This window comes from Pinus tabuliformis, chromosome 6 (genome assembly GCF_031772625.1).
Source record: "Pinus tabuliformis cultivar Carrire ecotype Pingquan chromosome 6, CPIR1, whole genome shotgun sequence".
In the NCBI taxonomy this organism is placed as follows: domain Eukaryota; kingdom Viridiplantae; phylum Streptophyta; class Pinopsida; order Pinales; family Pinaceae; genus Pinus; species Pinus tabuliformis.
Window position 1 is genome coordinate 1,344,263,094 of NC_142292.1, and position 14,169 is coordinate 1,344,277,262.

General features: G+C 37.5%; 1 protein-coding gene across 1 annotated transcript; it reads right to left on the bottom strand.

Annotated features, from left to right (window-relative positions):
* Positions 1 to 5,336: 5,336 nt before the first annotated feature.
* LOC149263584 (aspartic proteinase nepenthesin-2-like) lies at positions 5,337 to 6,797 on the bottom strand. Its single transcript, XM_089389292.1, has 3 exons — positions 6,390 to 6,797; positions 5,670 to 6,182; positions 5,337 to 5,528 (listed from the first exon to the last, which is right to left on the bottom strand). Exons 1-3 carry the CDS (start codon positions 6,795 to 6,797, stop codon positions 5,337 to 5,339), a joined length of 1,113 nt encoding a protein of 370 aa, XP_089245418.1.
* Between the last annotated feature and the right edge of the window lie 7,372 nt (positions 6,798 to 14,169).

The following is a 14,169-nucleotide window of genomic DNA, read 5'->3' on the forward strand; positions in this document are numbered from 1 at the left end:
AATAGAAAAAAGCATAATCAAAACAGCTCGACTATATTGAAGCTTCCCTATGTGATCTCTATGATCCAGAAGATCCTTTCCTTACTTCTGCAATATGCAGATCCCAAATTTTGAATTTGGAAGCCAAGAAGAGATCTATTTACAAATTATAGGAAGAGGCTAAGTGTCTTAAAAGCCGGGCTATGTGGGTTGCATCTGGGGATAAGAACTCAAATGTTTTCATAGATTTTCCTTCATGAGGAGGAGAGAAAATTCCATTTGGCGCATTCGTGATGATGGGGACAATATTCATACTACTCAGTCGGAATTGATTTGGCCACCTTTCGCCATTTTAAGGGTCTTTTCATAGCGAAAGACCTCTTGACACAAGCTAAATTGGATTTCATCAACCACATGCCTCGGTTGATTCAGGGGACTGAAAATGATATTTTGGGTAGACCGGTTACGATAGAGGAAATTCACAACATTCTCCTTGCATGTGTCAGGGATAAAATCCCTGGTCCTTACCTATGGGGGATGGAATTATACATACATTTCTTCCAGCGCAACCACATGCCTCGGTTGATTCAGGAGACTGAAAATGATATTTTGGGTAGACCGGTTACGATAGAGGAAATTCACAACATTCTCCTTGCATGTGTCAGGGATAAAATCCCTGGTCCTTACCTATGGGGGATGGAATTATTTCTTCTAGCATATGTCCCCAGATTTATTGGCGGTGGATGAAGAGTCTAAGGTCAAGGGTTATATCACTGGATCCATAAATAACACTTTTATTTCTCTAATTCCTAGAAATAAGTCTCCTATTTATTTCAAATAATTCCGCCCCATATCCCTATGTAACTCTCTCTATAAAATGATCTCTAAGATTATTGCTTGCAGACTTAAGATTTTTTTGTCAGCCCGTATCTCTCCAAAGCAATTTGGTTTTTTTGGAGGGCAGACAAATCCAAGATGTTGTGGACATTTTGCAAGAATGCCTTCATTCTGTTAAGGTGAGGAACCTAAATGCTTTCTTACTGAAGATTGATCTAAACAATCTTTCGAATATGTTGACTAGGAATTTTTGAGATTGATTTTACACAAAATTGACCTCTCTTAGTCGAACATCAATTGGATCATGCATGTGTGAACACTGCTAACTTTATTGTTATTATAAATGGGCTCCCAACAATTTTTTTTAAAGAATCCAGAGGTTTGCGTCAAGAATGCTCTATGTCTCTCATTCTCTTTCTCCTTTCCATGGAAGAACTTAGCAGAAGGATTACTGAATATTGTGATAGGGGAGTTGTAAAAGGTATTTCGATGACTCGACAAATCCACATATCACATCTGATTTTTGTCAATGATCTCCTCTTTGGTGGAGAGGCATCTACCCTGGAATGGTCCCACTTTCACCAACTCCTCTCGACTTTTGGTTCTATATTAGGTCTTATTTTAAATAAGAATAAATCTAAAATGATCTCTCCTCATCTGGATGAAGAGGTAACAACGCAGATATGTGACATTTTTGGCATTACATATCAGCCCTTGGGGTTGCATTATCTAGAAATTTGAAAGAAAATTAGCAAATTTGTCCTATAGATGGCTTAGCATGGGTGGTAGACTCATTATGATCAGATCATTTTTATAGTCTCTTTCGGTCTAACGGATGCATTTATATATGTTTCCAATGGAAATAATTCATAAGGTAGATGTTATCCTAGCCAGATTTCTATGGACCGGTTACAATTAACCTGGTAAATTTCACTTGGTTCGCTTGCCATGAATAACTAAAGACGTCGATGAAGGGGGATGGGGAATCTTCGAGACGCTTTATTTCAATAGGGCTATTATATGTAAGAGTTTATGGAGAGGACTAACTGATAGGGACATTTGGTCAAATCATCATAGGCAAGTACTTGAAATCTGGATCAAAGATGGTACAAAAATTACACTATTATCCTCCTACATTTGACACTATAGCATGATGAGGAATGGGCACTGGTTATTTGAGGACCTTTGTTGGTAGGTAGGGAATGACTCTCGAATCGATATAGGTTGAAATGCAATTCGAGTATTGTAGGGCAATCATTCCCTATCGGCCCCTCTACTACTACATCTGAGTGATAGAGGTATATTTTTTCTTTCTCATATTTTTACTTTTTGATATCTTTCACCAAATTTACAGTCCTAAATTAGAGCAGATGAAATTGGAGTCATTGGTTGCATGGCCATAGAATCAGAGCAATACTTATTTCAGATAAATGCTACAAGGTTTTCTATTTATGACGAGTTGGACCGGATGTCCTGGGAGGGAAAATCACACAAGAATCAAATTTATATAAGATAACTATACAAGAGTATAACACACACTCTTCATATAGTGGAGTATCACATTTGGTTACCAAAAATATGGTCTTGGGACTCTCTTCCCTTGAAACTTAAGTGTTTTGGATGGTTGTTCTTGCACAATAAAATTCTCACTTGAGAGAATCTTACACATAAGGGCTTCAGTGGAACTAGCATTTGTCCTCTTTGCATGCATAATCTGAAAGATGTATATCACCTTTTCATGCGGTGCCCTATAGCCATTAACGTCTGGAATTTTGTCTTAATTATTTTAGGGATTGTGGCTATTTAGAATGTTAATACATTGGAGACATGCCTTAAATACTGGTTTGAGTCACATAAAGATTTATGTACTTTTCCATTTTACATATTCTTCCCGGTGTGCTCAGAGGCGGCTATTGAAGAACTGATGATTCATGTCCATTTTTGTTATTATTAAAAAGTGGCATGTTCATTCGTTAACTCTCCGTTTCTTCTTACAAAACTGATGTCAATTGGGTAACATACTTTTGCCTTTCATGAGATTATCAATATTCCAGACACAGTCCAGGGTTCAATGAAATCGAAATCAGAGAAAGAACAACCTTGTTTACATGTATTGCATATAGTCTTGAAAAAAACTGTTTACATGTATTGCATATGGTCTTGAAAAAAGTGTTTACATATATTGCTTATAATCTACCTTCAGAAAGGAAACAAACTATAGGAGAAGACTCAAATTTGTATGACAAGATTTTTTGGATCTACCTGCAGAAAGGAAACAAACTATAGGAGAAGACTCAAATTTGTATGACAAGTTTTTTTGGATCAAACAGTAGCAGGAACAGAGTTTGATCATCCAAAAAATATTCAAGTGTATAATGTAAAGGAGAAAAGACATGATATCCATGTGCTTTGTGATGAGCCCCAATTTTTGGTACAATTTGGGCTCATATTGGCCTACATACCTTGTTCAACCATTCATCTTTTACCACTTATGCATTCATTTCTTAGTATATTCGTGTTGTTTGTAGGAAGAAGGGCAGGCATTATATCTATGTGACTAATACATGATGATTTCAGGTTCTTGGCATTAAAGAGAGCAAAAGACCACGCAAAAGGAGACAAGGAGACAACAAAGGTGACATTGCGGGTTCATAGGGAGGTTGTCCACAGTCTTGATGACCCTCCTCGTGATTTTCACCTTAACTCCGAGCTCTAACAGCTCTCCCCACCGAGCTTAAAGGCATCCAACACGTTCTACAGGATCAGCAGTTTTACAGCAGTTTGACTTTCAGTTGGACAGCCAAGCTCCACGAATGGAGGAAGCCAGCTTGATCTTCATTTTGTATAAATATGAAGGACGTAGCCTTTGTTAGGGGCTTCTTGAACTCTTGGACTGATATTGTACTTTTTGAGCATAGCTCGGTGTTTGTTTTTGTAAGCCAGTTTTGGCATGACATTAGACTTTTGATTATGAATAAAGGCAAGCAGATTTGGATCTAATTCTGAGCTTTTAAGGGAGCTATAGCTCTCAGGTTAGGGCCCAACCTGAGAGCAATAGATCTCCTCTTCTTGTATTGTTATTTACCTTTCTTTCCAGCATTTTGTTTCCTTGTTTTGATATGCATTTCAAAGAACACAGTTTGCTGATTTGATTTCTTTAATAAGATTGAGTAGGATTAGCTTATGGTTAAATTACTTTCAGTTGCTTAGATTAGGATAGGAGGTTTGTAATCCACTGGAGCTCCAAGAAAAGGTTGTTAGTGCCTCCACTGCCATCTCTGTCTAGGGATTGGGGTGCAGTCTATACCAACCACCAAAAAAACGCAGTCTCTTTCCACTTTTATGCAAGCTGCAACACAGTCGTTTTAATCGTGGATCCTTCCATGCATTTTTCTCTTGAGCCACACTTCGTCATTACAATCCCATGCACGACTTTTCTTCATGATTTACAGCGTTGTTCATTGGTTTAATAGCACAGGTAGCACTGGTTAATGAATTCTCGTTTTTGGTGCAAGACATAAGTAATTTGTTTTATTTACACTGCTCCATATCAGTCCACTTCCTTCTTCTTCTTCTTAACCTCTCCTCAAGCCACCTACTCGACCTCTGTTCAGCTCGTTCACCTTCCAACTCTTCCATTGCCCGCGTAGCTCCATCTTTTTGACCTTTCGTTGATCCCATCCTTCTATCCACCAACCACTTCGTGCACTCTTTCTCCATCCTGGTTCTCTGCCCCTGAGTCATCACAAGCTCCATCTCCACCTTACCTATCCACCCATACTGTTCCATCACTTCATCATCACTCAAAACTTCCACTTACAGCACATCCTGTAGAAGTTAGCAGATTTCCTGTAGAATTCCTTAGTTTCCTGTAGGATCCCCTGCAGACATCATGTAGAAGCCTGCAAACTTGGTTGCCGAGAACCTGAACGTTGTAGACTTCTGTGGACTGATGCTAGGGACCCTCTGGAACCTTTCCTAGCCCTCCTGACCTTTCCCAAGCTTTCTCTTCCTTCGCACCACCTCTGCACAGCCAAACCCTAATAAGAAACAAATTCACAATCACTCCATCCACTTAAGAAAAAATACAAAAACAATGTTCTTTTTCATAGAAGTAGTTTGAGTTCATGCATTTCACATCATTAGAAGTAATGGCATCATTTTTAGACATTTGCACTCTCACTATTGCACCATAGAGGTTAAACTAGTCAGATTAGGGTTTACTAGGGTTTCCATGCTTTGGTTGGCTTTCAGTTCATTTTTGCAAAGTAGATTGATTCCCTCTGAGATAGCCTTCGTCCATCATTTAGAAAGCTTCTTCTGAGAGCATATAGAAGTTGGCTTGAGCCCTAGCGGACTTGTGCCAGCTGACCAAGTGACAGCTGCGACAAGAGCTAGTAATTGTGCATACAGCACCGTCGCTTCCAAGTTTGTACGAACTACCGGGTTGATAAAATTAGAGATAGGAAGCCCCAGGAGTTGTAGCATTATTGCTACAATACTGGAGCCCACCACTTTGCTTACAAGGCATCACAAACTGTGGGTGCAAAAGACAGCGTGTTGTTGGCATTGTCATAGAGAATATGGTAGTTCTGCTGTTGATAATTGCCTAATACCGACATGTCTGAACTGGGTAACATTGCCAGGCACATAATGCCACCACTAGTATCAGCGTACATGTAGCTTTGTGGCGGCAAATCATAATCGGCTCCCTTGAAGTGGAAAGTTATGGTCGGAAAATTTGAAAGGGAAGAGGCGGCATGAGATTGCTGGCTTTAACAGAGGTCCAGTCCGACTCGCGACCCATCGGCTCGTGAGAGGTTGATGGAAGAAATCAAGGCTTTCTTCAAAACATGATACGCATCTTCATACAAATATGTGAGAGTGGTTCCAGAGTCTATCATAAATCCGCCACTACCATCTTCTTGAATATCAAAAGTAGCAGCAGGGATATCCAATAATAATGCACCTCCAACGCTAATTCCTCGCAACGAAAGGTAATAGAAACTTGATTGCGCTCTGTTTTGAACAAAAGGAGTTGAACTGACAGCGGCAGCTGTGGCATTCAAGGTAGCATTGTCACCTATAAACAAAGGGTTGACTTTGGAAGGAGAATCGGTAAAAGGCATGAGACAGTAAGAAAACTTATTAACACCTAATGAATTACCAAGCTGTGAAATTAAAGATAGTGAACCTTGTCCCAACCCGATTACTCCACCTCCTAGTCCCGAGTCCCCGTCATTGTCTTGGCCGCACCCAAATACAATCTGCTGAACAATTGACTGAGAACCAGGAAAGGTAAATGTCTCGTATGAAAGGATCCCTGCGCTGGAGGAGCGATCAGCATACTCATACAAGTAATGGCACTGTTCATGAGCACAAAAAAAGTCCACGTTTGGCTGGCACTCAGAGCTTTCGCATGTGATGGCCTTGTAAGTGGAGGAGGCGGAAGGATCATAGATTGGGTAGGATTGATTATAGCAAGAATTGCAGGGGAAGCACTATGCCCATATGAAGTCACTTCCTGTGTCTACAATTCCAACATATGGTAAAGATGGCTCACCAATTCCTACCGTCATAAAAAATTCTCCACGTCCTCTACTTATTGGAGCTTCCATTTGTTTAGTTTTATGAACAAATTGACCAGCGCATTTTGGAACTATGGATCTATGCAGCGTTCCAATCCTTTCTTGACTGCGTCCCACTGCTTGCTTAAGCCGTTCAGTGGATGTAATATTTCCTGGAAAGAAAGGAGAAAGCTGTGAATCTCTATGCACAAGATCTATTCTCAACCCAACATGCTCAACACGTTTATGCAGCTCAGACCGCCTTGAAATCTTGGGTTTATGCGGCTCAGACCGCCTTGAAACCTTGGAATATGTAAGCGGCCTGCATTGCATCAAATTAGGTAACATGAAAAACAATAACAAACAAATAAAGAATTTGCAGGGAGCACTGGAAGGAGATGATTGTGGAGCCATGCTTCGTCTACGTCTACAGCTACAACAACAGAGTGAACGTAAAACACGTTGAGACGTAGCCAAATAATGTATGAATGGTGTAGTCTGCCAGAGGGGATGCGCTGCACTTTCTCTATCTATTCTGTTAGGGATACAAGGTCCCCAAGTCCCTTTAAGTAAGGTGCTTTGCACTCTATTTTTGGTGATGGAAGTGCATTTACTTTCCTCTCTATTTTTGGACACGCAAGGCCCTTTCGACTTTCGAGTAATAAATATTTCTATAATTACAACTGATTTTGCACGCTATTTTTTTTAGAGCAATTTAACTACTGTGTTTTTTTATTTTGCTCTCTCATTTTGGAGATCGAAATCGATTTACAGTAAAACAAACTTTTTAGCACTGAAGTGATGTGGAAGAGAGCTTTAAATTTATTTTAATTTTTCTAAATTTTATTAGGACACAAAGGGCAAACGGGACATGCATTATTTACAGTTCTAAAGAGGTTTTCTAAAAATAATATAATTTTTTAGCATGTTTGAATGCTAAATATATTTTTTCCTTATTTACCGCTTTAAAGAGATTTAAAATACATTTTTTACTGGAGAAAATAGTGAATATATTAATTCTCTGTTTTACTACCAGATAATATTAGTATCTAATTTATTCGTATAATATTAATTTTTTGTTAACGTTCTTTGAAAGAAAAGGCGTGACAGTGAGACTCTTGTAGCTCTATATTATTTATTTTTTTAATCGTTCATCTCTAATATTTCTTTTCGGTGGTTGGCTCAATTTTATTTTTTAATCGTTCAACTCTCAAAAAAATTGTTATTGTTCAGTTCTAATATTATTTAAATTTTTTTTCATCAGTCAGACCACTATTAATTTTTTTAATCTGGAAAAAGTGACAGTGAGAGTACCGTAACTCTAATATTAATTTTTTAATAATTCATCTTTAATATCTTTTTCCTTTTATTATTATCATGCATCCCTAATATTTATTTATTTTTCTTTCAGCACTAATATTATATATATATTTTTTTGTTATCATTCAGACCGCTGTAGCTCTAAATACCAAATAACATATATAGATGGCCGTAGCTCTAAATACCAAATAACATACATAGATGGCCGGTCCATATATTGAAATTTTTAATATTATTTTAAATTTAATAGGGATAAAAATGCTTTCAAATATTAAATTAAAATGTATTAATTATACAATATTTTTAATATAATAATCTCACAATTTGTTATTTTAATTCAATTCAATTTTATATAATAATCTCAATTTAAATGTGTATTTATTTTTTAATAATCAAAAGTATTTCAAACAAATATGTTCTAAATATGTATTTATCTCTTAATTATCAAAAGTATTTAATACAAATATGTATTTCAGTTTAAAAAATATGGGTCCCATATAATTATTTAAACAAAAATCATATGACATCAGTATAAAGTAAATCCCTAACATTGAGAAGTATGAACATTTTCAAATTTATATTTAAATTGGAGATGTCTACTTAGCATTCCTATTTGGTAAAAGAAATACATTATTAAGCTGTAAGGCCCGTGAGAGAAATTTCCCTGTGGTCTCCGTTGTCCTCACCATAAGCCATGAAAGCGAGCAAGTTTTGGATGATTAAAATGTTTCCCTCCATTAATCACCACGATCAACGTCACCTCTGTAATTCAGAACCCTTCCAGGAAGTTCGCAACCATGGATATCATGGTTATCCTCCTCTTTTCCTTTTAATTTTTGTTACCTAAGTTCGCTCTTGTAATTGTAATTCTGTGTAGGGGTGGATTGACGCCATGTTGTGAAGAGCCACTGTGGTCACGCTATGCTCACTTGAGAAATTTCTTTCTCCAACACGATTTACTTGAAAATGTATGTCTTTTCTTTAATTTATTTCCGATCATAGAGAGAGTCATCACTAATCTTATTGCTCTCGTCTTCTCGCCGTCGTGGTCATAGGTACCCCAACCGATGGATATTCAGACTTGTACCCAACCTTAGGTCTAATTTGTACCTCAAATAGACTCATCTTCAAAGATTCATGATACCTATTGTTATATGAGAACTCAACCAGTGGAAGATACTCTTCTTACTTCCATTGTTGATGCGTGACATACATCCTCAACATGTCCTCAAGAATTCTGTTAACCATCTTTGTCTATCCATCTTTTTATGAATGATAAGTTGTACTAAAGGCCAAATCTATCCCCAAACCTACAAACAACTCCTTCCAAAACATGGAAGTGAACTTGGCATCTCTGTCTGACACAATCTCCTTAGGAATACCATGTAACCTCACTATCTCCTTGATGAGAATCTGAGCTATGTCACTATCTAAATTCATAGACTTAACTATGATGAAATGAGCTACCTTGGTAAACCTATCAACCATAACCATAATAGAATCATTCTGCTTTGATTTGCTCAACAAACCTGTAATGAATTCGATGGAAATGACCTCCCCTTTCCACTCTAGAATCAGAATCAACTACAATAACCCACCTAGATGCTTACACTCTAATTTTACATGTTGAAAATCCAAAAATTTCACAACATATGCAACCACCTCTTTCTTCAATTTCGGCCAGTGATAGAACTTTTTAACTGTTGTCAATGTCTTTTTATATCTTGGGTGACCTGAATATGGCTTGACATGAAATTCCCTCAAGATACGCTTCTTGAGCTTGTTCTTGTCTGGAACATAGATCTTGTACCTAATCTAACCAAGCCATCAGTCGTGAGATGATAATCCACATCTTGATCACCTATACCATGCTGATGTAACCTGTGCTTAAGCTACTGGTACCTGTCATCCTCCTATATTTCATGCAAGATCTGCTCCCCCAAGTCTATCCCATAAGAACTCACTACTGCAATTTGATTCACCTACATTCTTTTGCTAAGAGCATCTACAACCTTGTTCTCTTTACCCTTGATGTACTTGATCTCAAATTCAAACTCACCGAGCGTAGCCACTAACCTAGATTGCTTGAAATTCAGATTAGGTCGGTCAAACAAGTACCTAAAACCATTGTGATCACTCATCAAAATGAACCTCCTACCAAGAAGATAATATCTCCACATCTTCAATGCATGAATGATCATTGTCAACTCAAGATCATGAGTCACATAACTCTACTCGTGCTCTTTTAGTTTCCTTGACTCTAGCATACTACCTATCCTTCTTGCATCAAGACTCCACCAAGTCCTCTCTTGCAAGCATTTGTACATACCACAAACTCTTTTTCTACAATCTTCAAGACGAGAACATTCATAAACAAATACTTCAACTACTCAAAACTAGTTGCACATTCCTCTGTCCATTAAAATTTCTTTCCTTTTCTCTACAAGTATGTAATAGGATAGGAAATCCATGAGAAGTTCTTTATGAACCTCTTAAAATGATCTACTAATCCCATAAATTATCTAACCTTATGCACATTCCTAGGAGTTTCCCACTCCATGATAGCTCTGATATTTTTAGGTCCACTACTATACCTTCCCCAAGTAGTGAACTTCTTTTCTAAAAGAAATTGCGCTTTCTAAGCTTGGCATACAACTGATTCTCTCTTAGCAATCTCAACATCGTTGCTAGATGTTTCGCATGCTCTTCCTCATTCTTAGAATATATCAATAGGTTGTCAATGAATACTATCTCAAACTTTTCCAGATAAGGACACAAATCGCTATTCATTAAAGACATGAAAGCAACTAGATAATTAGTCAAATGAAATGGAACCATGACAAACTCATAATACCCATACCTGGTTTGGAAGGTAGTGTTGTAGATGTCCTCTTCTTTTATGCGTACTTGATGATATGTTGATCTCAAATCAATCTTTAATAACACTATTGCTCCCTTCAACTGATCAAACAAGTCATCAATCTATGCCAAAGGGTGCACGTTCTTGATTGTCAGCTTGTTTAACTGCCTATAATCAATGCAAAACCTGAGAGTACCATCCTTTTTCTTCACTAAAAATATTGGTGTACTTGAAGGTAACACACTTGGCATAATGTATCCCTTATAAAGCATTTCCTTAAGATGCAACTTCAATTCCACCAACTTTCGAGTGCCGATCTTGTAAGGTGACTTTGATGTTGGTGTTGCTCTTGGTACCAACTCAATAGAAAATTTCATTTCCCTATGAGGTGGTAACTCTGAAATATATGTTGGAAATACATCCTGAAACTGTTGCAAAACTAAATACCTCTTCAATACTTCAACATCCTCAACATCCTTCCCTTTGTCCCGAGAAATATGAAATATAAAAAATACACACCCTTTCTTACTATTATGCTTTGTGTATCAGTCCTGATGGAAATTCCATGTAAAAACATATAAATGCCACAAATGATGTGACACATATTTCAAGTTGAATGGTGGGGGAAACATCCTAATGGGTGTTGATTCGGTTTATTATGGGTAAGGAAATTGGCAAAGGAAATGACTAAGGCTTTGGAAAGGAAAAAGACATTAATTGGCATATTATTTATGAAAATAATGGAAATTGGGAGAAAAGGAAGGTGAAAGGTCACAAGTTACATGTGAGAAGGAAAATGAAGAAAAATAATGGAAAATAAAGAAAATACAGGCCTCATTAATAAAAAGGTTTATGAGGATCAGTGGGCGAGACTTGGTCAATTTAGTTTTTGAGCTCTTTCATTATTCTCTCTCTTTCTCATACTCTTGGATACTTAGTGTTTTCTTGGAGCACTCTTGGAGGGTGTGGCATACTTGGATTTTTGGAGCAAGAAGGAAAATGAAGAGCAGGAAAGCACAAGAGACAATCGGGATCAGAAACTACATCAGATTTTCTTGCAGGTACCAAGTTTCATGTATGATTTCTTCACTATTTTTGGCATGCATGACACATGCATGTGGGTTCTTGGTCATGATCTATCACTGGCATGGAGGATTTCCTGGGTTGATAGTGGATTTTCCCAGCCTTGCCATTTTTTGGATAGCCATGGTGTTGTGGGTTTATTTGCTTTGTTTTCTAGTTGCTTCTCATGTTTCCTTGGCTTGGACTGAGCTATTAGCTTTCATAGCCTTGGTTGAACAAACACTCTAGAGCCCTGTAATGGCTTGGGTTGAGTTACTAGTCCCATAGCCTTGGTTGGAAAAATGGTCTGGAGCCTTGTAACATCTTCGGTTAAGTTACAAGTCTTGTAGCCTTGGTTGGAAAGATGTTGTGGATCCCTTAGTGGGTTGAGTTACTAGTCTCGTAGCCTTGGTTGGACAAATGCTTTGGAGCCTAGTAAAAGTTGTGGGTTGAGTTACTAGTCCTAGGAGCTGGGTTGGAACAAACACTCTGGTGTCCTGGAAGGTTGGGGTAGAGACCGATCTGATGTTGGTTTTGTGATGTCTAACCGTGAGGTGGAATCACTGTTTGATAGGTTGAGGTGGATGGCCTCTAGAAGCCCTGAATGAGTTCTTATTGATGTTTTCTATGAGATCCCACATTCATGCTTGGAATATGGCACGAGGGTGAATGGATGAAGAGATATTTGGCTCAGCCCTTCTATGGTCGGGTGGAACATTGAAGTCCCGTCCGTGGTTTGGATTTTGCAGCATTAATGAAAGGTTATTTCCCCTTGTATTCCTATGATTATTATGATGGATTATATGTGTTATATATGGTTGTGAATTCATTGATATTTATGTCCCTATTATGTTGGTTATGTCCATGTTATATGACAAAAACCATGGGTAGATCTCGTCATTTTCATAATTGTTATTGAATGATCAATGTATCTATGACCTAATGGATGAAATGGAAACTAATGTGATAAGGAGACAATGCTTCATAACAAATATAAGATAAGTACGAGATCCCTACACGTAATTCTGTTGTTTACACTTGTAGGTTACATGTCAATGATATGTTTGACAAAATGCATGTCATTGCTAGTACAGATCCAGTTAAGGTCTTGAACAAGTATTTTCTTTAGTACTTTCATTTCCCTGTTACTTCACTAATTTGAAGAGGGGGATCAATTCTAGGTAGTTTTCTAGGCTCTGAGCCTAAAAAAGTGGCTTAAATCCTAGGGTCGCTCGCACAACACTGGAAATTTTGGTTCACATTCACTGGCAGGTAGGCTTGTGAAAGCAAATTTAGGTTGTTGGTCGCTCCCTTTCCCATAGCATGAGAGAGAATATGGCCCAAGAGACCTAAAAAGACAGTGGGACCCACGCATAGGTTGTTTGAGTTGTTGACTTGTCCTTTGAGGGTTTTGTTGATGATGTTGGATGTCTGTATGGTGTGTTTCTGTGGGTTCCACTTCCTTAATGTGACTTAGGAGGTTGAATCATATCATAGTGGCTTCTCATTACATGTTTACCTCGGTTGGCCAGTTGCTTGGGTAAATGTGGCAGGAGGGTGTTACAAAGTGGTATCAGAGCATGGTTGCACTTTCCTTGGGTTGTGTGTTGATCATGCTTTAATGATTGGTTGCATATGTGTTCCTTATGCATGTAGTCCATGTGTTTGTTGCATTTGCATGGTGTTGATCATGGTTGTAGTGATGTTGCCATGTGAAGGTTGAAGGTGTTATCGAGGAGTATGTCTTCATGTGTGTATGGTCGATTATGCATTATTATGCATGTCAGTGATCGCATATTATCAAGTGCATGTGAGGTGGTGTTGTTGTCATGCATGAGGTCATGTGTGTAAAGTTGGTACGGTCATGCATTGATGACTGGACTATAGCTAGAATTGTGTGTATATGGTTTTGTAGTCATGCGTTATATGTATATATGCAGTTTGCATGCATGTATGGTCTTGGTTATAGTTATGCACGAATAGCAGGTCAAATATGCATTGTGAAGTCATTGTATGCAAATTAGGTCATAATGATGCTATTGGTTTTTATGATGCAAATGCATTGGTTGAGATAGAGCACGAGATGCAGACTATCGAAGTGAGTTGCAGTATTAGAATTTGGGATAAGAGCATATCGTCATATAGTATGGTATATTTGGCATGCATGTAAGTTTAAGGATATTTATATGCACTAGTTTTATATACATTAGGTTTATGTACATGTAATATTGATGATACGATTACATTCATGATAGATGTTAGTTGATTAGTGTATTTATATGCACATGAGTTGATGTCAAGAATGATAGTAACAAGTAGTTGCATGCATTACTATTTTTTGTTTTAATGTTAGATAAATTTATGATTATGTTATATGTTGTTGATGAATATGTTATAGGTTAACTTGTTGTTATATGATAGTTAGCTTGATGATTAGGTCAATATGTTGTGATGAGCATGTTATATGTTAATTGATTGTTGTTATATGTAATTTATTTTGGTAATTAGGGTTATTTCATTGAGATCTTGATGATGTAATTTGTA